The following is a 21,408-nucleotide window of genomic DNA, read 5'->3' as shown; positions in this document are numbered from 1 at the left end:
ATTTTCCATAATTTTAGATTACTCTTTATTTATCTGCATCCATTGATAAAATTCCCTCACATCATTTAACGACCATTTCGCTACATCAAAGCCATCGATTCCAATTTATTTTCAATTTCAGCACGTCCAAAATAAGATAAGCTTATGCGATATATTGGGTTCACTCAATTTACTTAGAAAGCGTATTAAAATTAAACCTGATTTGCCCTTTGAACGGCTCAATTCTGTAACGTTGCAGTTGAGCGCCTGGGCCGGCTGGCCTGCCTTGGTCGGGATTTAATTACAAACGCCAGAGCAGCTCCTGCAGCGCCAATGGCAGTGGCAATAGAAATGGCAACGGCAACGGCAGTGGCGAAAGCGGAGTGCTTGGCCCGCATCTAAGCGCATTAAGTATGCGCCGCGTGCGCCAATTAGGTTGAGTCAGCTGCCTGGACTTACGGCCAGTATTTTGCGCACACTTGCCTCGCCTTCTTTTCCGCCGCGCTTACAAACCAATTAACCTTTTGCAGTGTAATCGCTTCGGGTTCCATTATTAGCCGACTTAAGGAGCACTTATTTGTCTCATCTTGCAGTCTTGAGTTTGCCCATTAGCAAATCGACTGGACCCTGCCGACGGACATATCATCGGCCAGCGTGGCCGAATTACTTGCGGTCGAATCAAAAGCGAATCAATATCCCAGCAACGCATCCATCGGCCCGAGATGGTGGTGCGGTGGGGAGCGACAAAGCTCCTTTCAATTTAGCTGGAAGATGAGATGGGTCTTAAGACCCTCCTACTGGAGACAGTAATTGCAGCGATTACTCTTTGGGCACTTTATGGACTCTTAATAGGTTTTAGCCAGTTTAAATGAAATAAATATTATTGATTTGTTTGGCTTGCCCAATAAAAAAAATAAAAATAAAAAAATAAAAAAAAAATAAAAAAAAATAAATAAAGTTTCATTCAGATAGCTTTAAAACTGACGGACTAGTTTGCGTAGAAACGGACAAGTGGACAGACGGACAGACGGACATGGCTAGATCGACTCGGCTGCAGGGGCATAAACGCAACGCAAAAGCGTATAAAAAAGCGCCCTCTGGAATGTAAAAACCAAAAAACGAACGGTTTCCCAGTGTTGCCAGACTTTATGTTTATGAGGCTAGAGCGACCAGAATTACCGCGCGTTCATGACGGTTCATGTGCCTAGAAGCCGCGCAAGCCGCATAGTTTTCATCTGGCCACACTTACACATTGGCAAAGTTAAAATAATTATTAAACTTTTAATAATACATTCTCGGCCAACATGGAAAGTGACAGCGATGACAGCGTGTCATCTTACTACTCCGCGCTGGACACGAACCCGATGGACGCATCCATCTGCGCTCCGATGGCGAGCCATGAGTTGGAGTCCCTGGAGCGGAAACTTGGCCAAATAATATTCATCCAGCAGACGGATGCAACGTACCACAAGGCCCTGCGCGACATGCGGGACCAGAACAGCCTGTCGCTGCTGGTGGAGCCGAGCTTTTATGGACGGTACCAGACCACATCGGTGCTGGCGGTGGCCACGTCCAACAAGACATATATATTCGATGTCCGGGCCCTGGGCACCATTTTTAAGGAACTGGCCGCAATCCTGGAGGCAGAGCGGCCCCGCAAGGTGGTGCACTACAGCCATCGAATTGCCGATCACCTGCATCACCGGTATACTATTAAATTGGGCGGAGTTTGCGACTCGTTCGTCGTACTATGCGTGGCCCGCCAGGAAAAATCGCCATGCTCGTTGCCCGAGGCCATATCCCTGGTGTTTGGACTGCCGCTGCAGGAGCTGCTCTGCGAAGAGGTCACCGGAGGCAGTGAATCGCGCCGAAACTTCTCAGCTCGTCCACTCACCCAGAGTCAGATACGTTATCTAGCCAGGATGGCCATTTTACAGCACAGGATGCATGATCATCTTCATCTGATGTACGGCAACATTTGCTCCGAATTGCAGGGCATGTCGCTAGCCTTCAGCCAGAACTACACTCATCTCGAGAAGTCTATCGATTTGGCTGTGAACATGGCTCCCGCCAGTCTCTTTGGATTCGGCTCCATAGATTTGCTGCCAACGGCCAAGGAAATCGATGACCACGAGATGAAGCACCGAAAATGAAAAAGTTAATGGAAATCTGTACCTACGTCGTTCCCAACCATTTTTGCATGAAGTTTGGATCAATACCGCCTGCACCTTGTACATCATACATACCATAACTCCCTTTCTGGATCTCATTTTATTTCACTATATCAATAGCTGCCATAGGAAACTTGTACAAATTCCCATAATATATAATAAGTACCGTAGGATATTACAGATCTCCCATGTATACATAGCTACTTGATAACTATTGACTGAATAACAAGGACTTTGTAGACTTTGAAATGAAGCTTTGATTCGTTGAAAATGAAATAAATGTATTAAAATTTTTTATTTTCATTTAAATATAGTAAAAATATAAATTATAAATGAACTTATCAAAAATATATAAAAAGTTTTAAATGCATTTTATAGCAAAAATGTCTGACTAAGATTAAACAATAGTTAATCAAAATTAAACAATTTAATTCGATACTTTCTTTAGCTTAGGTAGGTGTATGAATTATTGTCGGAACGCTCGAGAATACTCTTCTCGATCAAATACTCAATTTCTTCTTTAATTAATCTTGTGTCCGGCTTGAAGTGATTCTTCAGCTCCTCGATAACCTCGCCAATTAGCTGAATGTGATTCATAGTCATTCGCTTCTTCATAATCCGCACCATCACACACCGGAGTTGAATAGATCGCTTTTCCTTCAATTCTTTATCATGGTATTTCGGTTCGATTTTTCTTTGCTTGGTTGAAACCGTGTTGATGTTAAGATGACGTTTTCTTCTTGTAAATTCCCTGGCCACTTCCACAGTGCAATTAGTGGTTAGTGGCTCGCCACAGACAAGAATTCTCTCCCGTATACAACCCTCCAAAATCTGAAAAATGATTGAAACTAATTTCGTTAATTGATTGAAAAATAAACTACAAAGAATCTAGTTAAATAAACTTAAAGCTCTTATAGTAACAGGATGTACTCATCGTGTTATTAAGGTCTTTGCTTAAAGGGGGGATTAAGGTTTTTAATTTTTTTTTGTAATTTTTTTGTTTTTTATATCTAAAAAATATTGTTTCCAAGTTTTAAATCGATCGTATCAAAATTTAAGAAGTTAAATCTACTAGTTTGGAATTTGGAACTTCTTTAACTTATTCTTTAGGTCCTTACGTACTATACGACCTTTTTTTTTAATTTTAAATTTAATAATATTTTTTATTTAACAAATGACTCAGGAAATTTCCTATTACTCGTAGACCTGTACATATTTTTCCCCCTTAACTGTTCTTATTTCACATAAAGCCAAACTCACCGGTATTATGGTCTCTATTTGTGTGCCCAAGCTGACCGCCAATTCCTCGACCGTGTACCTATCCTTCTGGTTGAATTGAAGCAGGAGCGCCATTTGCAGCATGCCCACCTTCACAAAGTAGGGAGAACTCCGATCGATATTTATGATAATCTCCCCAGACGATTTCTGAATATTAAATTCCAATTTCCGTCTTTTGTACGCATTGAGGAAAAATGCTCTGAAAATGTCAACGGTTCGCTGAAGTTCAAAGGGCAATATCAACCCGATATTGGATGCAATGTCTCTGGCATTAAAGCACTTAAGGCGAAAATCGTATCCCAGTTTGATATCCCTATCCACCAAATAGGAATCAAATTGATCTTTTATGACATTGGATTTCTGCATCTCCTCCAACTGCTTTGAAAGGTTCGTGGTGGCTTCATGGCCGAACCTCTTTGCTAGCAAGGAAATCATCGTTACCTCTAGGTCGTCGGAAGTGGATGTTTCGTTGATTTGTCGGTTTTGCAAAGCGGCTCTGTATCGCATGAGAAATAAATCCTTGTCGAAAATGAATTCCACCACCTCGACGATCCGCTTGAGCTCGTCCTTGAGCGCTTCTTCCGACGGATGCTTCGTTGTCATCAGTTGGTGGCAATACCTGACCAGCAGTTCCGTGGCTGTCATCTTACTATTGATCTCGCATGAATTAATTGCAGTTTCGCACACCTGATCGATGACAAAGAGCAGTTTCTTGTGCTCTCTAAGACCACGCTCTAGAGGTCCGTGCCGCAATCCACATATGGCCTGGACGTAATCCTTCCCTCCCAGTGATTTTGCAATTGCATCTTTCAGCTGCGGTGCTATGTGGCTCTTTAGGAATGCCTTAAATTTCTCTCCCTCCTCGATCTCGGGCATCGCCAAGCAGGCGTACTTGAGGAAGGGCTTCAGAGCGGAGTATCTTTTGGTTAACAGGATTCTTTCAAACAGCTCCGTTGTCTGTTTCGCGTATAACTGCAGGACTCCCGATTCCATTCCGAATATATTTATCAACTTATCCCGAACCGTAGTCTCTTGCCTCACATCATTGGCATACAGCTGGACAATGGACTGGAGCACCTCGTACACCAGGGAGGAGGCGTATTTCCTCTGACGGATAATGGCATCCACCAACGACCTGTCGATGGGCCTGAAAACGTGCTCCATCCAGAGGTGCATGGCCATGGGGTATACCTCATAGATGTTGCTGTGCCCCACCTGTCGTTCTCGCTTCACCCAGTTGACGTTGAAATAGCGGCACATGAGGTCCAGTTCGGCACACGCCTTCTGGTAAGGCTGCCATTTTCGATGATAGACGATGAGCAGCTCCTCGTATTCCGTGATGGTCTCCAGTTCCGCTGCCATTTCCCTCAGCCGGGCGGTAAGGAAAATGGTCAAGCTCTCATACAGGTGCTTCCCGGGATCCTGGGCCCGTACACTGCCATTGTTGACAAAGCTGGAGCAGTGGCGGTAAATGTAATCGTGGAACTGCATCTGTTGTTTGGTCTCTAAGGAAATGCCCTGGTTAAAGATTTGATCCAAAAACTCGCACTCCATCTTCCAGATTCCATCCAAGGAGTTGTTGTGCCACTCTTCCCGATTCATTGTGACTTTTTTTAACCCTTTAAGATAAAGATACAATTTGTAAAGAGGGGGAATCACAGAAATTTCACTGCAATTATCTTTAAAAACTTAACCTTTGCCGTTTCACTCAGTGACTCGCCTTTCTTTTCCTTTGTACTTCAATCAGAATGAAAGGGTAAAACTTACTTAAATCGGCAGGAATAAGGAATAAAATGATTAATCGAGATAGTAATTTCTTATCAAGAAAATATGAGAGCTTTGAGTTCAGTGATGGCAGAAATTTGATGATCTTCAAAAGCTATCGATATCTGATACACAGAAAAAAAGTTAGTATTCATATTTTTATTTATTTATATTTTTCTTAATTTTTATTATTGTTATAAATTCGCTTATTTATTTCTCGTATAAGAAGGCAGCTCTTTTGATTATTGGGCGGGCTTTAGACGGATCTGGTTTCTGCTCTGCTTATCGATATCTCCACACTGAAAAAAAACACCATCGCTAAGCTATAAAAAAAAGTAAATAAATAAATATATATAAACAAATATATATGTACAATTAATAAAAAATGATATTTGCCACCAAAATAAAGAAAATCAAAGTTTCAGTGCCAAAATAAATTTATTAAACATAATGAGAAAATATTGTTTCCTTGCTTTTTTTACATTTAATGGAATGTGCATATCTATGGCAATAAAAAATCATCAGAAAAGTTTACTATTTCGATGCTTTTAAAAAGAATAAATTTTTCAAATGTTTCTTTTTTATCTTTTCTAAGGCAGGCGTCGATTCCGACTCGTCGGCGTCCAGGGCTTTATCCTTTTTATGTTCATCTTTGAGCTGCTTTTTCTCCTTCTTCGACATTTTCTTGTCAAACTTTTTGCCACTGTTGGGAACGGCAGAGATATCGCGCTCGGAATTGTATGTATGCAGCCGGTCCTTGATGCTCATATCCTCCTTAGCTTCCCGAACCCGATCGGTCTCCAGACTGTCAATCACGGCGTTGCGCATCTCGACTATTTTGACGAGACGACCTATTAATACCTCTTCGTGGGCCTTATCCGAGTCGGTTTTGTTGCGCTCCGGCTGACCCATTAATACTCGAATTTCGTGCTCAATGTCCGCCTGCTCCTGCTCCAAGCGATGCTGCCGGCGAAGGTACATTAGCTCTGCTTGACGCCTAAATAGTTCGTTCTTCTCGTTAACCAGCTCGAACAATTGCAGTATAAGATCCTCGACTTCCTTGGAATTCGCCGCCTGAGTCTCTCCGCCCGGCGCCGCAGATCCCTCGTCATTTATATTTTCCATTACTTCGCAGCGATCCCTGATCATTTTCTCAAGAATAACGCCCTGCTTCTCCAGACCCAGCTGTTGTACAGCAATAATTTCGAATTCATGACGAATTTCCTGTAGTGGCAGCCTCTGGAGCACTTTGCGCGGCGGTATAGGCACGGCAGGGGCCGGCCCCTTCCGCCTCTTCCACTTCCCGTGCGTTGACTTATTAAAGGCCAATGGACTATTGAAGTCATTATAATCGATAGGGGCAGCAGGGCTTATCGCTTGGTTCCCCTTCAAGTGGTCCGGCGTCATGTGTTCGGACTGCGTCGGTGGAACTAAAATGCGTCTATAAACTATGCTTGCCTCCTCGTCGGCGCTCTGACCCTCCTTGTAGTCAGACGACTCACGGGTCTCATCTGACAGTAGGCTCTGGTCCAGTGGTATCAACCTTCTGGTGGTGTCACTCGGGTTAGAGCCGGATTTCAGGAGCTGGTCGTGCAGGAGCGCCTTCTGTTCGTCGGATAGTTTCGAGAAACCTGGCTCCTCAAAATGGGGCTGCTTTGGCGGCTGCGGTGCTGGGCGCTTTTTGCGCATAGGCGAACTCAGATCTTCGTGCCTTAAGTTAGCTGCTGAAGCGCGAAGCGGCTTGGGAGGCCCACTGGCCGATGGCAAGGAGATACTGGAGCCACGCTCATCCGTATCCCGTTGGAAGGCTTTCGGCATTTCCAGGTGCTCCGTCGACGTAGAAAAGCGATTGGTACGGGCGCCTGGAGAGGGAGCCTTGGCCTTTGGCACGGATTGCCTTGGGGTCGGCATGGGCATCTTTTTTCTTTGAGAAGGTGTCGGACTCTTGGAATGTAGTTCCTCTGGTTTATCACATTTGGGTGTTGAGCTGTCGCTTCCTTTGTAAGGACCTGGCTTCAAGAGCTCCACCTCATCGTCGGAGCTGTCGAAGGGATTAAGGCTGTCGTCCTCTTTAAAAGGATTTAAATCTTCGGGATAATCAGTTTCCGTCTCCGAAATAATCTTCTTAGGAGACTCCACAGCTGGTGGTGTTTTAGCATCACTTTCTTGTTCGGAAATACTTTCGTTTGTTATACTTTCTTTTTCTTTTTCTGCTTGGCAGTTTACTTCTTTATCAGGCTTACTGTCTTTTTGTTGGTGAGTCACGTCCAGAGCGGGTAATTCCTCAGTGGCCCTGCCTGAATCATCCAACTCCTCTTCATTTAGTTTCTCTGAAGAACTTGCTGTCACTAGAATTGTGTAATCCTCTTTGGGCAGGGAAGTTGGAGGCGGACTAACCGGTGTTATGGGAGCTTCAATTTCTGGTAAAGTTCCTTGCTTTTCATCTTCTTTAGGTTTTATCCCTTGTTCTTTCGGCTTTAATGGCGTATCACTAGCATCATCCCGTACAACAGGTTGAAGTGAAATCTCTGTTTTAAATGTAATATTTTTCTTTTCGTCTGGTTTAGTACTTTGTTCGTCTGCTTTTACTGGCGTTTCTCCAACATCTCGTAAAGCGGGCTTGGGTGAATCCTCAGTTTTGGGCGATCTACTTTGCCTTCCATCTTGTTCAGTACTTAATCTTTGATAGTACTTAATTCTGTCGCCTATTTTTGAGGGCGTTGCTTTGGGTTCGAGGGATTTGGGAGAGGCCAAGCCTTCTTTCTCCTTACTCACTTCCTCCTTTTCCTCCTCCTGGCCCTCCTCCTCATCGCTGAAGTAGGCCAGGCCTCCGATGGCAGCTTGATCCTTAGATGGCGTACGATTTTCAATATCAGTTGTTAGGCTAAATTCACTCTCCTCATCGGGACAGGTCTCACAGCAGTACGTATTATTAATCTCCGTCTCGTAGAAGCTGCCTGGCGTTAGCAATGATCCACAGCGGGCACATTTCAGGCAAGTCCGATGGTAGGCATGCTTTCCCACAAGGACCCGCTCGGCGAGAAAGACGGGAAGCTCACACTTCTGGCACTTGTCGCGTCTGGGCACGCCGACGATATGCATCATCTTCTGCGGCGGTTCACCCTCGTCACATATGGCTTCCTCGGCCTTCGGCAGCTTGAAGTTCTTTCCCAGCACCCTATAAAACTGAGACAGGTAAGTGAGGATCGATAGGCGGTCGGGGACCTCGTAGGAAACCATATCGTCGGCCTCGAGCAGGGCAGGAATACCCAAATACTTCTCAGCCGTGGCAAAGGCCAGGCTGTTGTTCTCGTAAATATCCGCAGCCTTAAGTTGGTCGAATTTGATTAAATCTGGACGGAAGTAGTGGATGATCGCACAGAAGGCGAGTCCGTCTCTCCACGAAGTGGTCATATTCTCGACTTTGACTCCCTCATAGCCACTTGTTATAAGACGGCACCAGTGCTCCAGGGCCTTTGTGCCACGACGTTCCATTTTCAGTATCTTTCCGTTTGCAAAATCAGGAAATTACGCGAAATCATAAAGGTTTAATGGAATGGCAGCGTCCCTTAACAGCGGTAGCAACGGCATGTCACTCGGGCTCGGGTAAAATCAATTTGAATTTTCTTATAGAAATCACATTAAATGTAAACAAGAGTGGTGACTCAAACAATCAAGACGAAATCAGTCCAATGGACAGGGTTGCAGGTTAACAGGTTGTCCTGAGCAATCGATAAATCAAGAAACGATAGACCCAGAGAACGTCGCTTGGTCACACTGACGATAAGAACCCGCAGCTATCGAAGTTACGCCGGCACGTGTAGTTAAGTAAAAAGTCCACTTTTTAGCTTTTCCCGTGAGCTCCAGTTTGCATTTAAGAACAAGAATGGTGAGTTGAACATCTATTACTTAACATCTAAGTAAAACCGCAGTGCAAACCCATCTGTTGCATGTGTTTCGAGAAGCTTCCACAACTAGTATACCCCCGCTGACTTGCCGGGGGAGGACTGTTGTGTAATCAGTGTGTGTGTGTAAAACATGGGTTAATTTGTTGGGGGGCTTTCTTTACCCATTGTAGGCCGCCGCTATCAAAAGGATCATCCCCATGCTGGACCGCATCCTCATCCAGAGGGCCGATGCGCTGACCACGACGAAAGGCGGCATCGTTCTGCCGGAGAAATCGGTGGGCAAAGTGCTCGAGGGCACCGTTCTCGCGGTCGGTCCCGGCACCCGCAATGCCGTAAGTATTTCCCAATTATCTCTGAATGGCAATCATCTAATTTGATCATTCTTTTGGGCACAGACCACCGGCACCCACATTCCCATTGGCGTGAAGGAGGGCGATCGCGTTCTTCTGCCCGAATTCGGCGGCACCAAGGTCAATCTGGAGGGTGACCAGAAGGAGCTCTTCCTGTTCCGCGAGTCCGACATCCTGGCCAAGCTGGAGTAATGTTGCCGGCCCGGACACTGTCTCACAATTCTATGAATTCTATGTTTTTTATTAGTACGTAACACCACACACACAATCCCCAAAAATATAATAAACCGCTGATGCAATATTTTTGTTTGCAATGCGCATGGACCGCCAGTGAATAAACTTCGAGTTACTTGTTAAATAGTAAAACAAAAAGGAATTACAATTCAATAAAAACTGATCTTTGCAACCCGTTCTGTAAAGCAAAAAAGACTACAGGATAATCGTTAAAAAATCTATATTTGAATTCCTACTTAAGATAAGGTTAGGCTAATCCAGCTTCAGGTTCCTCAGGCCATAGACCTGGTTGAAGGCAGACCTCCGCTTGATATCCGGCAGTCCCTCGACCGCCGCTCGTTCCCGGGAGATGTTAACCAGAGCCTCAAACGAACGCGGCTCCCAAATGGCCAGATCGGAAAGCATTTTCCTGCAAACACAAAAAATAATTAGAGTGTGTTTGGCCATATCTTGGGGGTTACCTACTTGTTGAGCAGGATATCGGAGCGGGCTAAACCATCCTTGAAGGTCTCCAGACCCATGCCGTACTGCTGGCATCCCGCCTCCACGCGAGTCGTCCACAGCTGTGCCATGTCCAGCTTCTTCAGCTTGCGTCCCTTGGTGGCGTAGGCCAAGGCCCTGTGGACACTTCTAATGGCAAAGGAGTACACATTGCGGGTGCGGCTACGGTAATGCTGCAGGAGGTAAAGTAAGGATTATTTGATTTTATGCTCGGAAAGAAAATGTTTGAAATACTTGCCGCTGCCAGTTTAAAGATACGCCGCTTGCGCCAGAACTCATCCGGACCACGGGCTCGCACCATCAGGGCCAGGTTTAGGAACACCATAGCTGGATTTCGGCAGAACTTTTAACTAATTATTTGCCTTTTTTAATTGATCTAAAGAAATGTATTTATTTTTTACATAACCTGCACCGCACTTTTAACAGCTGTTTTGTGGGTCAATCCGATGATTTATCGATGGAAGTTTATAAATATCGATATACCGTCGTATTCCAAAAAGTATCGTCTGCAGGAACAGTAGATATTCGTTATAAACGATACAATTATTTATGCATTAAATAGTTTCATTAAATATAAACTAACGCAATTTCAGCATATGCAATTTTTAAGCATGAAATAACTTAGTTTGGCCTGTGGCGTCTCATTTAGCTACTGTTCACTGTAGAACCTATCGTTATCGCCAGCTTGCCGGTTTATTTACATTTCGGTGCATCGAACCGAGCAAATGTTTTAAGAAAGTTAAATTTCCGTGTTTTGGCGCACACATTCTGCACAAATAGTGTCCCGATCGATTCCTCATGTGCGCAAACAGCCCACGCGTCCCCGCCGCGGGAGCAAGTGGCTCCCCCCACTGCACCCCGCTTTGCTATGACGGCCGCATCAGTTTATATTGCTTTGTCATCACCGCAGCTCTAATCCTGATCCCCTCGGTACCGCAGATCTACTACGGAATGGTCCCCCAGGTGTGGGGCGCCGTGCTGTGGGGTCCGGTGCTGTACTACGCCCTGATCAACATGGTCATACGTTTTGTGCTTAGGAACCATGACTATCAGGTGACTCACATTCGATACGCTCACCTTGTATTTGTATTTACAATCTTGGCCCCACAGGTGGCTATACGAGCGTCCTTCCTCGGCTTCGCCATGGCCGTGAGTGTGTTGGTAATCTGCTTTGCTCCCACCGAATGGCAGCAGTTTGGCGTATATGGATGCTTCATGTCCGTCTTCCACTACTCGGAGTTTCTGGTAATAGCCTTTGCCAATCCGCGCACCCTCACCCTGGACTCGTTCATGCTGAACCACTCGGTGCACTATGGACTGGCTGCGGCCGCCAGCTGGTTGGAGTTCGCGCTGGAGGTCTATTTCTTGCCGGAGTTCAAGCGCTTCGGTTACATTTGGCTGGCGGGCGTGGTTCTGTGCTCGTTTGGCGAGGTTGTGCGCAAGGCGGCCATCATCACAGCCGGACGGAGCTTCACGCATTTGGTTAGTTGAAAAAATAATCTAGTTTTGAACTATGTATATAATGCCTCTTGTAACCCACAGGTCCAGAATGAGCGGCACTCGGACCACAAGCTCATCACAAACGGCATTTACGCTTACTGCCGACATCCTTCGTATGTTGGTTGGTTCTGGTGGTCCATTGGCACCCAGATCGTGCTGCTGAATCCGATATGCATCTGCATCTATACGCTGGTCAGCTGGCTGTTCTTCCACGATCGCATTTATGTCGAGGAGTACTCCCTGCTCAACTTTTTTCAGTCGGACTATGTACGCTATCAGAAACGAGTGCCAACGGGATTGCCCTTCATCCGGGGCTATCTGGTCGATTAGCAGCCGATCTAGAGACCTGCGGTTCAATGTCACAACATTGTTTCATTTTTAGCTTTAGGTAAACAACGTACAGCCAAAAAAGCACATTGTATTTTTGAAAATAGGTTCTTTCTGATATTTTAGCTTGTTTTTTTTTCAATTCACATAAACTAGTCAAAGCCAATTGCTGATAATCTAATCTGTTGACGGGTCAAGGGATTGCAAATTTATGGGGGCTTCTAAATCACACTTTGCGGCACAGCTGGACGAGTTTATCTGCCGAGCACAGACAATAAGACTTGTGATATTTGGCATGTGGTCGATAGAACCTATTGGTTATTAGCATCATAAAGCTATCAAAGTTTTCCTCTGAAATTGTGGGAAATTCCATAAAAGCCCTTTTCACTGCTATTCTATCTTACTTTTCTCTAAATAGGTTTTTTGTAAATAGTTTTTCTCTCAGGATCTTTTATCCACTGATGATTCAAGGGCTTCTAACCTGTGTAATTATAATAAATTCTGCTGACAAATCGGCCTAATAAGGCGATGAGGCGACGTCTTTCGTAATCAGATAAGGGCCTTCAAGTATCAAGTATGTATACTGAGACGTGCTTAATAAAATGTTGAGGCAATCCCCACGTATTCCTATCTGGCAGTGAAAACAAAGATTTCAAGTTGTGCAAACTGTTGGCTTGTGTGATTCTCTCGCGTGTGTGTCACACTTTTGTTTTATTATCAATTTAAATTCGAATATTGCTCTATCTATAAGACACAAGCCTCACACTCTTGCTGATCCACATGGGTGTGTGTGCTTGTGTGTGTGTGTGTGTGTGTGTGTGGTGTGTCTGAGTGTGGGTTATATGTACAAACAATTATCAGTGTTAACAAAATGTCTTAGTCACTCTCATTTACTTAATTAACAATTGCAAATCTTGCTGCGCTTTGCTTGCCTCTTTCCACCGCCTGTAAGGTTTCTGTAGCTTCCGCTTCTCCGGGTTTACTCGACAAACTCCGGCTTGCCATTGTATGTGCAGCCCGGATTCTTGATGATATGCCCGGCCGCATAGTTGCCACACCGGATGCATACGTCCAGCGACTTTCCCTGCACAAACTGCGACAGAAATCCGCCAACAAATGCATCCCCAGCGCCATTGGTATCCACAATCTCATGCACCGCCAATTTTGTGACCGGGAATTCCTGCACCGAATCCTGCTGGATGAGCAGGACGGGATCACAACCCTGCGTGAGGATGGCAATGCGTGGCCGCGACGGATTTAGTTTGTCCATTGCCACCAGACGTTTGCCAATCTCACGCAGATCCTCGCTCGGCCATTTTTGGGCCTCGGCAAAGGCCTGCGCCTCCGCCTCATTGCCGAAGATGATGTCCACGTAGGGCAGGACGGCCAGCAGCGGTGCCATGTAGAATTGCGATATGAATGGTGCGCTGAGGTTCATTAGGAACGGTCGCTGATTGGCATGGGCGGTGGCGGCCACCTTCATGATGCTCGGCGGGTTAACGGTAAGGAAAAAGCCCTGTTGGAACAGATTTTGCGTTAATTGTGTGTGTGTGTTTTTTTTTAAGTTCTAAAAGATCTTTATCGGGGTAGAATAGGAAAGTAACATGGGTAAATTTTAAATGAGATAGGGGGGGGGGGGGTTAAGTTAATTCTGCGGAAAATATTGTAGTGGCGAAACGGTTTAAGTTAGCTTAACAAATATGTTACATACATCCTAACTGTTCACAGAATCATCAGATATCAAAATTATATAATGTATTCGTTAAAGTAAAAGTGTACCGAAGTACTCACGTGGCATTTTTATTTTTACATATTTTTCGTGATTTTTTATAGGAATCGATAGTTTAAATAAAAAATATAATTCAATTAAAAGTTTTATAAAGACCAACGTTAGTACATGTAAAATTTGTTGAAGAAGGTTGCCTACAATCGATTTAAAACTTGCACAAAATATACCTAAGATATTGGGCATTTATAATACAAAATATAAAACAATAAAAATTAAATGAAACAAAAATTAAATACCTTAAGTTCAAATAAAAGTAAAACAGTAAAAACTTTAACATAGAGTATATTAATTTAGCTTTCTGGAGCTATCTATCTAAAAGGCTATAGATATTTTTTTCATAATAATGCGTTGATTGTTTTAAAAGCTCCCTTATTCAATTTGAGTCGTTGAAGCCTGCCTGCCTATACATATGTTGACAAATATTTATGAGATTGCACCTAAACCCATAAACAAACTTCACAAAGAGAAAGTTAAATAACTTAATTGGCATTCACTGCTTAAGAAACCTCAAGTACTTGGCTCTATAATCGTTGAGATATAATTCACTTCCCGCCATTAAGTAATTACTTCCGGTTAGGAATCTATGGTTCCACTTACCGAAATGTAGTAGTACAGGGCGTTATCCACCAGGGCCTTATTTCCCGGCTCCTCCAAATGGTCGATGGTAAAGTTATTGGCCGCAGCCAGATTAGCACAAAGTGACCGATGTGTTCCTGTAATCAGGACAGCACAGGTGCCCGTTGGCACATCCTTTTTCACCTGATAGTGTACATCCAGGCCGGCAGAACGAGCCTTTTCCGCCAGAATGTCAGCGTACTTATCCTGGCCGACGCATCCAAAGAAAACAGCCACCTTAGGCTGCCCCAGGATCCACTGGGCGATCCTAAGCGAGTTCTGAACAGATCCGCCTGCCAGGAATTCAGCCTGGAAACCATCGACCAGCTCCTGGTAGATGGGCATGTGTCGCTCCTCAGCGAGGATTGCATCGTCCTCCTTCATGGCGTACTTTTTGAGGAACTCCAGCGGCACGATGGCTGAGATGTCCAGCAGCGGATTGCCGCAGCCCACCAGGATGCCTTCTCTGTGGGGAAAACGGAAACACAGAAAACATTATTAGCATTATCCTCTAAAAGTGAACGAGTAGATTCCAGCCCCAGACCTAACGTTGCGGTCGCACATGTTTCTCTTCTGAGGGCCTGACGCTAATGCGCCCAATTAACGATTCCATTCAGCATCGAGTACAGCCAGCGCGCTTTCAGCGCAATCAGCTGGCGATGAACCTCGCAGATAGCCCCAACCCCCCCAAGAGGAGAAAGAAAATCATAGTGGCGGGATATTGGACATACGACAGGGGCATGACAGGCACAAGTCTTAAGGGGGTGGTGCTCTCCTTGGAGTCTTTTTTAAAAATAATATTCTAAAGAAATATATTGGCTAAACTGAGAGACCTGAATGGAAATATTATTAAACTGAAAGAAAGGTATGCATAACAGCTTTGGCTATCATTAATCATTAACTAAACACAGATAAACCCAGATTAAACAGGTATTATCATTTTTGGGGGACGCCACTGTGGGCTTGTTTTCGCCGCCTACGAATCTGTTTATGCCAAGAATTCGCCCTCCTTATCAGCCGCATAGTTAAGATCCCATAGCCCGTAGCGCGCCGAAAGAACACGCACAGCAACTGGCCCCGGGTACATATACATTATATATGTACCTCTACGGGCTTGTTAATTCATTCATATTTGCTCCCGTGGCGTATCTTACGGGTCAACATTTGGAGAATCTACAACAATCGAGAATCCAGATAACGAAGGCAAACCGAACACGCGCACACAGACAATCGAAGCACACGATTTTCACATGCCGCTGTAAATTTCGGCAATTATATAGTTGCGCATGGGTTTGGGTGGCTGAGAATCGGGAGCACATGGTGGGTTCTTTTTTTGTGTGTGATTAATAATAAAACCACACGAACGCCGCCCACTACAGCTACAACTTACTGTAGCGTGGTCGTCATTCTCCTCGTTGTTGTTCTTGCTGCCTCGGCTGCCTTCTTATGTAAACATAAACAAGTTATTGCACTTCAGATCACCAGCACGGGGCTTCAACTCGATTAACTCGCTCTCCGGCGGCGGAACTGTGTAGTCGGAAATAGTCTGGCAGATATATTTATAGGTAATTCCAGGGGGTTATTGTCGGAAGCGCGAGTTGCGGGCGGTTGGGAGAATTTGGGATTGTTTATCTTAGTGTTACCAGGTGGCACGGGGTCACCAAGTGGCAAATTATCTATGACTAACGCGTGCTCCCTAGAAAGTAGCGGGGTTTTCTATACACTGAGAACTATTTTTCCTATAATTTTGAAAAAACATTCTCACAATTTTTAAAATTGATAAATATTTTTTGATTATCAAATCGTTTTTTGTAATAATTTTTAGTTCTCACAAATTTGAATTTTTAGACATATATAATTGATAGGAATTAATAACCTGAAATTATGGAATACAATAAATTCAATGTAAATTCTATAAGTTGCGTTTGGTGTTATTCACCAGATTTACATATATGGTAAGAAAAAATAAATAAAGGAATTTTTTGTCTAAATATTTTCCGACTGTCCTATAGCAACTATATTATATAGTTGTCCGATCCGATAAGTTCCGACATATATAGTACTATATGCGTAAAAGCGGAAAATTTTAAGATAAAAGTTCACAAAACTTTTTTTTATTTATTTGTATTATATATATTTTTTTGATATTAATATTTAAAAAAAATGTAATATTTTTTTATATAGACCGATAAAAATATGTTTGATGTAAAATGGTCGGACATGACTTTTTCATTGCCTTGCAAACTTCTGACCTGAATAATAAATCCTCGAAATTGAATAAAAAATATATATTTAAAAGAACTTATTTTCTTAAATTGTTATATGGTTAGTTAATTTAGAGTAATCTCTGTTTAATTTAAGAAATATAATAAAAAAGCATAAAAATGTTGTGGTATAAGCAGTATTTTTTTTTTCAAGTTAAGTGGTATTTAATTGTATGCCTGCTAGTATTTTTTCTTTCCTATAGCCGCGGTCACATTATCGGTTTCTTTCTTTCCGGTTTGTCTTTTTACATTCTACATGAGAATTCGACCCCAAAAACGAGAATTCGACCCCAAGCATGTAAATTGACATTTTGCTTTGATTCAGAGTGACCAGGGAGAAAATATCAAAAAATATCAAATAAAAATAACGCGGTTTCGATATTTTGGCAAAAATGTCACGATATAAATGTATTATCAACAATTTTTTCTTTCTTTCCGGTTTGTCAAAAGGTACAGAAGTGCAAGCAAAAAGTTCTGCCAATTTAAGTCGGCGAAATGCTAGACATCATAGCTAATAATGGCAATATTATCTCTTTTTCCAGTGCAGTGCAACCTGAACCGCTAAAAAATGGCCGACGTTGATGTGTAAGTGAACGTTTTATTGACGAAAAAACTGAATTTGTGCCTTGCTCGGCGCGACCGCTTGTTGATGAAATTAATTGGTCCGTGTTTATGAATTTCCATTGATTATAAATCCTCCAATTACTGAACGAGCAAGGCAGAATCGGTGTTTTCTCTGTGTAATACATTTTTGTAAGGAATTATTATAATATTTCTCGTTTTATTTACACAGTGATGTTCCCTCCGCTGCCCCCGTCATTGATGGCGCTATGGACATTAACACCGCCCTCCAGGAGGTGCTGAAGAAGTCGCTGATTGCCGATGGACTCGTCCATGGCATCCACCAGGCCTGCAAGGCCCTGGACAAGTGAGTAATCTAATAATCCAGAAATTATGTAAAGGTTAAAGAAATTTAGGAAAATGTTCAACCGGCGTTTCTTAAAACCACGTTTTTTATATGCCGATATTTTACTTTTGAAGTTTTGCAACACAATTAAAGGAATATGTTGATTTCTTAAACGTTTATTCATAGCTTAAACAATCTTTATTTTTTTATTTAAATGTTTAAAACAATAATTTAATAATCTCAGAAAAATCGCCATCTTGAATTGTGAAATCTTTAGCGTGATTTTTAAGAAGTCTAAAGTTACATTTGCATTTAAAAGCATTATTTTTTGGAATAATTTAATAGTTAATATTTTCCAAATGATGAAATTAATTGGTCCGTGTTTATGAATTTTCCATTGATTTAAAACCATCCAATTACTGAGCACATCCACTAGAATCAATATCTATTAATCCCACAAAGAAACTGTTGTCTAACCTATTATTTTATTCTATCCTCACAGACGTCAGGCTGTCCTGGCCATCCTGGCCGAGTCCTTCGACGAGCCCAACTACAAGAAGCTGGTCACTGCCCTGTGCAACGAGCACCAGATCCCCCTGATCCGCGTTGACTCGCACAAGAAGCTGGGCGAATGGTCTGGTCTGTGCAAGATCGACAAGGAGGGCAAGCCCCGCAAGGTGTGCGGCTGCTCCGTCGTTGTGATCAAGGATTTCGGTGAGGAGACACAAGCTTTGGACGTGGTTAAGGACCATCTCAGGCAGAACAGCTAAACAGCTTGTCCCCTGTCTGCTGAATGAGAGACTACGTGGAAAGTGTTTTTTATATAAGCTATTCGCTAATTAAAAAATAAAGACGTACAAAACGTAAAACAAACTAGAGCGTCTTACATTTTTGGAATGTTCTATTTTAAGCAAGCGGTGAATATTTATATAAATTTATAAATTGCATATGAAGTCGAGTTACTTCTTGAGGCATAGTTCCTTGTGCTGTGGCCAATCCTTTAGCTGGCAGTCGCTGAAAAATGATTAAAATTATTAACTAAATGTTTCTTGAAAAGTTTAGGTTTAAGTTTACCGGGAGCAGTAGTAAACCTGCTTGCAATTGGCGCACTTTTTCTTGGCCTTAGCCTGGCACATGGCACAGCTGTTGTGATCCGGCTCTGCGTCGCCACCAGCCTGGGTGTCCTGCGGTTCCCCCAACTTAAGATCCTCAAGATTCTGCTCTAATTCGCAGAGCAGGTCGGTGCCATAGGCGCCACTCAGGCGACTGGCCAAGGCGCATATGTCTGCCCTGTTCTTGCTGAGAAACACAGAGTCCTGAGCTTGGGCTATTTGGTAGAATCCACCGTCTTTATGCACCTCCTTCATTAGCTCCTCCTGAATCTGGGGAACGTCTTCGAGCAGGAGTGTCTGCTGTTTGGAGGCTGTGTTGCCGCTGAGAGTGAGGCGACTGAGGAACTGCTTCAGATCGATGAGTGGAGGCAGTTGGTCCAGGAGGGTCTCGTGCATCAGGCCCAGGAGCTGGGGGCGAAACTTTTGTTTAGAATCCTTCCTAAGATTCTAATCCTAATGGACTCACCTTGCTCAACTGCTGACAACGTGCCTCATTCAGGGCATAGTTCTCCATGGCCTGGGCATTCAGGAGTAGCTGCCTCACACAGAACCAGGCCTGGGCCTCCGGCTTTACAATCTTGGCGGAATCCTCCACGTTTGTCCACTTCTCATCGATGAATTTCTGCAGTCCCTTGCTGGTCTTTCGCTGCCAGGGACTAGGATACAAAATCAAGTAAATCAAATTTAAAGAAATACCCAGATCTTCGTCCTCCTCTTACCGGAAGCAGAGGACATCCACCATCAGCCAGGGTATGTCGTGGGTCACTAGCATGCGGCGAGCGGCGCTCAGGTGGAAGAGTGCCAGGTTATCCGCCAAATAGTTAAGAATCGAGATGCAGCGCAGCCCAATCTTGTAGATGAGATCACGCTTCTGGCGCTCCAGCTCGGTGAGCACTGCCTCATCCACGTCCATTTTAGACTCGTTCTCGTGGTAGCCCATGCTGACCAAGCCAATTACCTGAGCCACTGCCTGGGCGCAATAGTCCACCAGATCCATAACGGACTCTTGCAGTGTCTCGCAGCCACTGGGATGGTACAGACACATGTCCAGGAGAGCCACCACGGAGGCCTCGTGATACAGCACCGTATAGATAAGGAATGTGGCCTGCGGATTGGGATCAATCTCCAGGAGATGGGGTAGCACACGGGTCTTCCACAAGGTCACACAGTAGGCCTCGTGGATCAGCAGACGCAACTTGTCCCGCGAGATGAGGAACTCCTTAACCTCCTCCTCGCGATTCTGAGCCAACTCCAGGGCCGCCTGCTGGCTCAGCTTTATGACCATCTCATGCACCTCCAGCCACTTGGAGGTGCCTACATCGCGCACCTGAAACGGGCGGATGCTTTCGACGAAGAGGTATAGCTCCTCCGGATATACAAAGTTCACCATTTCGATTTTTTTAGAGACTGGTTTTCCGGAAAAGTTTGATTTTATAGAGAGGTTGTTTTCTGAGAGACCTTCACAGCCGGTGGACAGGTGTTGAAGTAAACAAGGTGGGTTGCCATGACAGCAAGTGGTTGCTAGGATTCTGGCAAACAAAATAAATTCATCTTTGATTTGTACAACACACTACACACTTTATCTCGTCAAAAAATCTTAGTAGAAGCAACTAAGCTAATGTAAGTACAATTTAAAACTAACCGAAGGAACGTATTTGGCAAACTAATTACCCGAAAACGCTTAATTTTTTCTAGCAATACTTGTATCTGCTGTTTTTTATCTCATAAATCGCTTACTTAATTCAAGATTGTCCTGAAAGAAAAAAATACTCTTACTTTTTTGGCTTTCTATAAAAGTGTTCTTAGAATATCATAGTTCAAGGGGATTTGGCAAGGATAATCAAATTGAAAATAAATAAAATAAATGTAAACTCAAGACAATCCTGCAGTAGGTAAGCGATGATAACGAAACTATTAACTTATAGATCACACAGGTTTCCGCTTTCAGGTAAGCTGAGCTCCTTTTTGCTTTGCTTTTTTGTATTGTTGTTGCCTTCCCTTCAGCGGTACAGCCGCACCTGCTTCTTGAGATCCTGATCACTGATGCGATCCTGGAGATTCAATTCCGCCTCCTGCTTGCGCAGCAGCTCAAAGATTGCCGCTAGCTGCTCCCGTTCAATCCGGCGCTCCTCCTCAATTTGATCCGGTGTCAGAGTCTTTTCCATCTTGTGCTGGAACTTCTTGGCCTTCAGCTGGCCCATAAGGTGGTTGTAATTCTGGCCAGCCGGATCCTGGTCCTCAATGAATTCCACTTCGCTGTCGGTGGAGTTTTCCTCGTAGGCCTCATCGTCATCGGTTTCCTCCTCGTGGGTTGTTCTAGACTCGGAGTCCTCCTCGTCACGCGGTTCATCGGCTCCTAGTCCTTCGTCCTCCAGTTCCTAGAAGTAAACTTATATACATATATGCATGTTTTTCCAGAGACTCGGAGGAACACCCACGGTTTTGTCCTTGAAGAAGTTGGCAAAATAGAGAGCAGTCACAACGCAGAGGAGGAGAGTGGTCAGCGCAATGGCATAGTGTCCTGACAGACCATCCAAAAATTGGCCATCCAGGGAGGGGAATATGTCCTGCATTGTGTGATTACAACTTTTGTTATTTGTTTTCCAATTCAGATTTTCTTGTTTTCTGTTTTGAGCAGTGTGACCGCAGCGTGCAAATAGGAAATACCAAAAGAAAGTTTAGTATTTTTGGATAAATGGTTTTTGTAAA

The 21,408-nt window shown here is 43.8% G+C and overlaps 10 protein-coding genes and 2 non-coding genes across 14 annotated transcripts; 6 read left to right on the top strand and 6 right to left on the bottom strand.

Moving 5' to 3' along the window:
* Positions 1-1,195: 1,195 nt before the first annotated feature.
* Positions 1,196-2,459, top strand: LOC108070486 (protein Exd1 homolog). Its single transcript, XM_017160977.3, has one exon. The coding sequence runs from the start codon at positions 1,284-1,286 to the stop codon at positions 2,130-2,132; it is 849 nt and encodes a 282-aa protein (XP_017016466.1). The 5' UTR covers positions 1,196-1,283; the 3' UTR covers positions 2,133-2,459.
* Positions 2,422-5,271, bottom strand: Cul6 (Cullin 6). Of its 2 annotated transcripts, none has more exons than XM_017160974.3 (3): positions 5,123-5,271; positions 3,411-5,047; positions 2,422-2,981 (listed from the first exon to the last, which is right to left on the bottom strand). In XM_017160974.3, the coding sequence occupies exons 2-3, from the start codon at positions 5,028-5,030 to the stop codon at positions 2,595-2,597; spliced, it is 2,007 nt and encodes a 668-aa protein (XP_017016463.1). In that variant the 5' UTR covers positions 5,031-5,047; positions 5,123-5,271; the 3' UTR covers positions 2,422-2,594. The 2 variants fall into 2 exon arrangements, with proteins under 2 accessions (XP_017016463.1, XP_017016465.1); XM_017160976.2 differs by having other exon boundaries at positions 5,196-5,270.
* A 339-nt stretch (positions 5,272-5,610) lies between these two features.
* MICAL-like (protein) lies at positions 5,611-8,871 on the bottom strand. The gene has a single exon (XM_017160865.2). The coding sequence runs from the start codon at positions 8,685-8,687 to the stop codon at positions 5,727-5,729; it is 2,961 nt and encodes a 986-aa protein (XP_017016354.1). The 5' UTR covers positions 8,688-8,871; the 3' UTR covers positions 5,611-5,726.
* A 66-nt stretch (positions 8,872-8,937) lies between these two features.
* Positions 8,938-9,882, top strand: LOC108070421 (10 kDa heat shock protein, mitochondrial). Its single transcript, XM_017160875.3, has 3 exons — positions 8,938-9,081; positions 9,271-9,432; positions 9,496-9,882. Exons 1-3 carry the CDS (start codon positions 9,079-9,081, stop codon positions 9,640-9,642), a joined length of 312 nt encoding a protein of 103 aa, XP_017016364.1. The 5' UTR covers positions 8,938-9,078; the 3' UTR covers positions 9,643-9,882.
* Positions 9,883-9,887: 5 nt separating this feature from the next.
* On the bottom strand, positions 9,888-10,633 carry mRpL20 (mitochondrial ribosomal protein L20). The gene is made up of 3 exons (XM_017160873.3): positions 10,424-10,633; positions 10,150-10,358; positions 9,888-10,093 (listed from the first exon to the last, which is right to left on the bottom strand). Exons 1-3 carry the CDS (start codon positions 10,508-10,510, stop codon positions 9,937-9,939), a joined length of 453 nt encoding a protein of 150 aa, XP_017016362.1. The 5' UTR covers positions 10,511-10,633; the 3' UTR covers positions 9,888-9,936.
* A 223-nt stretch (positions 10,634-10,856) lies between these two features.
* On the top strand, positions 10,857-12,178 carry Icmt (isoprenylcysteine carboxylmethyltransferase ste14). Its single transcript, XM_017160871.3, has 3 exons — positions 10,857-11,238; positions 11,296-11,667; positions 11,728-12,178. The coding sequence occupies exons 1-3, from the start codon at positions 10,984-10,986 to the stop codon at positions 12,013-12,015; spliced, it is 915 nt and encodes a 304-aa protein (XP_017016360.1). The 5' UTR covers positions 10,857-10,983; the 3' UTR covers positions 12,016-12,178.
* A 484-nt stretch (positions 12,179-12,662) lies between these two features.
* Adk2 (Adenosine kinase 2) lies at positions 12,663-16,060 on the bottom strand. 2 transcript variants are annotated; one of them, XM_017160869.3, is made up of 3 exons: positions 15,807-16,060; positions 14,399-14,882; positions 12,663-13,528 (listed from the first exon to the last, which is right to left on the bottom strand). In XM_017160869.3, the coding sequence occupies exons 1-3, from the start codon at positions 15,821-15,823 to the stop codon at positions 12,992-12,994; spliced, it is 1,038 nt and encodes a 345-aa protein (XP_017016358.1). In that variant the 5' UTR covers positions 15,824-16,060; the 3' UTR covers positions 12,663-12,991. The 2 variants fall into 2 exon arrangements, with proteins under 2 accessions (XP_017016358.1, XP_017016356.1); XM_017160867.3 differs by lacking the exon at positions 15,807-16,060 and adding an exon at positions 14,961-15,023.
* A 1,052-nt stretch (positions 16,061-17,112) lies between these two features.
* Positions 17,113-18,460, top strand: RpS12 (ribosomal protein S12). Its single transcript, XM_070285099.1, has 3 exons — positions 17,113-17,265; positions 17,474-17,608; positions 18,090-18,460. The coding sequence occupies exons 1-3, from the start codon at positions 17,249-17,251 to the stop codon at positions 18,355-18,357; spliced, it is 420 nt and encodes a 139-aa protein (XP_070141200.1). The 5' UTR covers positions 17,113-17,248; the 3' UTR covers positions 18,358-18,460.
* Positions 17,324-17,394, top strand: LOC121502305 (small nucleolar RNA U18). The gene has a single exon (XR_005990929.1). It is a non-coding gene; the product is annotated as a small nucleolar RNA U18 (small nucleolar RNA).
* On the top strand, positions 17,944-18,015 carry LOC121502307 (small nucleolar RNA U18). The gene has a single exon (XR_005990931.1). It is a non-coding gene; the product is annotated as a small nucleolar RNA U18 (small nucleolar RNA).
* A 10-nt stretch (positions 18,461-18,470) lies between the features above and the next one.
* Positions 18,471-20,196, bottom strand: Zmynd10 (zinc finger MYND-type containing 10). The gene is made up of 4 exons (XM_017160866.3): positions 19,419-20,196; positions 19,166-19,355; positions 18,662-19,107; positions 18,471-18,601 (listed from the first exon to the last, which is right to left on the bottom strand). Exons 1-4 carry the CDS (start codon positions 20,087-20,089, stop codon positions 18,547-18,549), a joined length of 1,362 nt encoding a protein of 453 aa, XP_017016355.1. The 5' UTR covers positions 20,090-20,196; the 3' UTR covers positions 18,471-18,546.
* A 55-nt stretch (positions 20,197-20,251) lies between these two features.
* On the bottom strand, positions 20,252-21,353 carry LOC108070418 (matrix-remodeling-associated protein 7). The gene is made up of 2 exons (XM_017160872.3): positions 21,138-21,353; positions 20,252-21,077 (listed from the first exon to the last, which is right to left on the bottom strand). Exons 1-2 carry the CDS (start codon positions 21,270-21,272, stop codon positions 20,700-20,702), a joined length of 513 nt encoding a protein of 170 aa, XP_017016361.1. The 5' UTR covers positions 21,273-21,353; the 3' UTR covers positions 20,252-20,699.
* Between the last annotated feature and the right edge of the window lie 55 nt (positions 21,354-21,408).

Source organism: Drosophila kikkawai, chromosome 3L (assembly GCF_030179895.1).
Source record: "Drosophila kikkawai strain 14028-0561.14 chromosome 3L, DkikHiC1v2, whole genome shotgun sequence".
NCBI lineage: Eukaryota > Metazoa > Arthropoda > Insecta > Diptera > Drosophilidae > Drosophila > Drosophila kikkawai.
Note: the sequence above shows the minus strand (reverse complement) of the source record. Positions and strands in the feature narration are given on the sequence as shown.

What these genes read in the sequence shown, in the direction of transcription:
- LOC108070486 (XM_017160977.3), top strand. Translation starts at nt 1,284, where the DNA reads ATGGAAAGTGACAGCGATGACAGCGTGTCATCTTACTACTCCGCGCTG.
- Cul6 (XM_017160974.3), bottom strand. Translation starts at nt 5,030, where the DNA reads ATGAATCGGGAAGAGTGGCACAACAACTCCTTGGATGGAATCTGGAAG. An exon ending in AAATAGAGACCATAATACCG is followed by an intron (nt 2,982 to 3,410) that starts GTGAGTTTGGCT and finishes ATCATTTTTCAG; the next exon opens with ATTTTGGAGGGTTGTATACG.
- MICAL-like (XM_017160865.2), bottom strand. Translation starts at nt 8,687, where the DNA reads ATGGAACGTCGTGGCACAAAGGCCCTGGAGCACTGGTGCCGTCTTATA.
- LOC108070421 (XM_017160875.3), top strand. An exon ending in GTCCCGGCACCCGCAATGCC is followed by an intron (nt 9,433 to 9,495) that starts GTAAGTATTTCC and finishes TTTTGGGCACAG; the next exon opens with ACCACCGGCACCCACATTCC.
- mRpL20 (XM_017160873.3), bottom strand. Translation starts at nt 10,510, where the DNA reads ATGGTGTTCCTAAACCTGGCCCTGATGGTGCGAGCCCGTGGTCCGGAT. An exon ending in GTATCTTTAAACTGGCAGCG is followed by an intron (nt 10,359 to 10,423) that starts GCAAGTATTTCA and finishes TACCTCCTGCAG; the next exon opens with CATTACCGTAGCCGCACCCG. An exon ending in TCCGATATCCTGCTCAACAA is followed by an intron (nt 10,094 to 10,149) that starts GTAGGTAACCCC and finishes TTGTGTTTGCAG; the next exon opens with GAAAATGCTTTCCGATCTGG.
- Icmt (XM_017160871.3), top strand. Translation starts at nt 10,984, where the DNA reads ATGTGCGCAAACAGCCCACGCGTCCCCGCCGCGGGAGCAAGTGGCTCC. An exon ending in TTAGGAACCATGACTATCAG is followed by an intron (nt 11,239 to 11,295) that starts GTGACTCACATT and finishes TTGGCCCCACAG; the next exon opens with GTGGCTATACGAGCGTCCTT. An exon ending in GACGGAGCTTCACGCATTTG is followed by an intron (nt 11,668 to 11,727) that starts GTTAGTTGAAAA and finishes TGTAACCCACAG; the next exon opens with GTCCAGAATGAGCGGCACTC.
- Adk2 (XM_017160867.3), bottom strand. Translation starts at nt 14,980, where the DNA reads ATGTGCGACCGCAACGTTAG. An exon ending in ATGTGCGACCGCAACGTTAG is followed by an intron (nt 14,883 to 14,960) that starts GTCTGGGGCTGG and finishes TTTTCCCCACAG; the next exon opens with AGAAGGCATCCTGGTGGGCT. An exon ending in CCCTGTACTACTACATTTCG is followed by an intron (nt 13,529 to 14,398) that starts GTAAGTGGAACC and finishes CTGTTCCAACAG; the next exon opens with GGCTTTTTCCTTACCGTTAA.
- RpS12 (XM_070285099.1), top strand. An exon ending in GCCTGCAAGGCCCTGGACAA is followed by an intron (nt 17,609 to 18,089) that starts GTGAGTAATCTA and finishes CTATCCTCACAG; the next exon opens with ACGTCAGGCTGTCCTGGCCA.
- Zmynd10 (XM_017160866.3), bottom strand. Translation starts at nt 20,089, where the DNA reads ATGGTGAACTTTGTATATCCGGAGGAGCTATACCTCTTCGTCGAAAGC. An exon ending in GTGGATGTCCTCTGCTTCCG is followed by an intron (nt 19,356 to 19,418) that starts GTAAGAGGAGGA and finishes TTTGTATCCTAG; the next exon opens with TCCCTGGCAGCGAAAGACCA. An exon ending in CAGGTTTACTACTGCTCCCG is followed by an intron (nt 18,602 to 18,661) that starts GTAAACTTAAAC and finishes ATCATTTTTCAG; the next exon opens with CGACTGCCAGCTAAAGGATT.
- LOC108070418 (XM_017160872.3), bottom strand. Translation starts at nt 21,272, where the DNA reads ATGCAGGACATATTCCCCTCCCTGGATGGCCAATTTTTGGATGGTCTG. An exon ending in ACTTCTTCAAGGACAAAACC is followed by an intron (nt 21,078 to 21,137) that starts GTGGGTGTTCCT and finishes GTTTACTTCTAG; the next exon opens with GAACTGGAGGACGAAGGACT.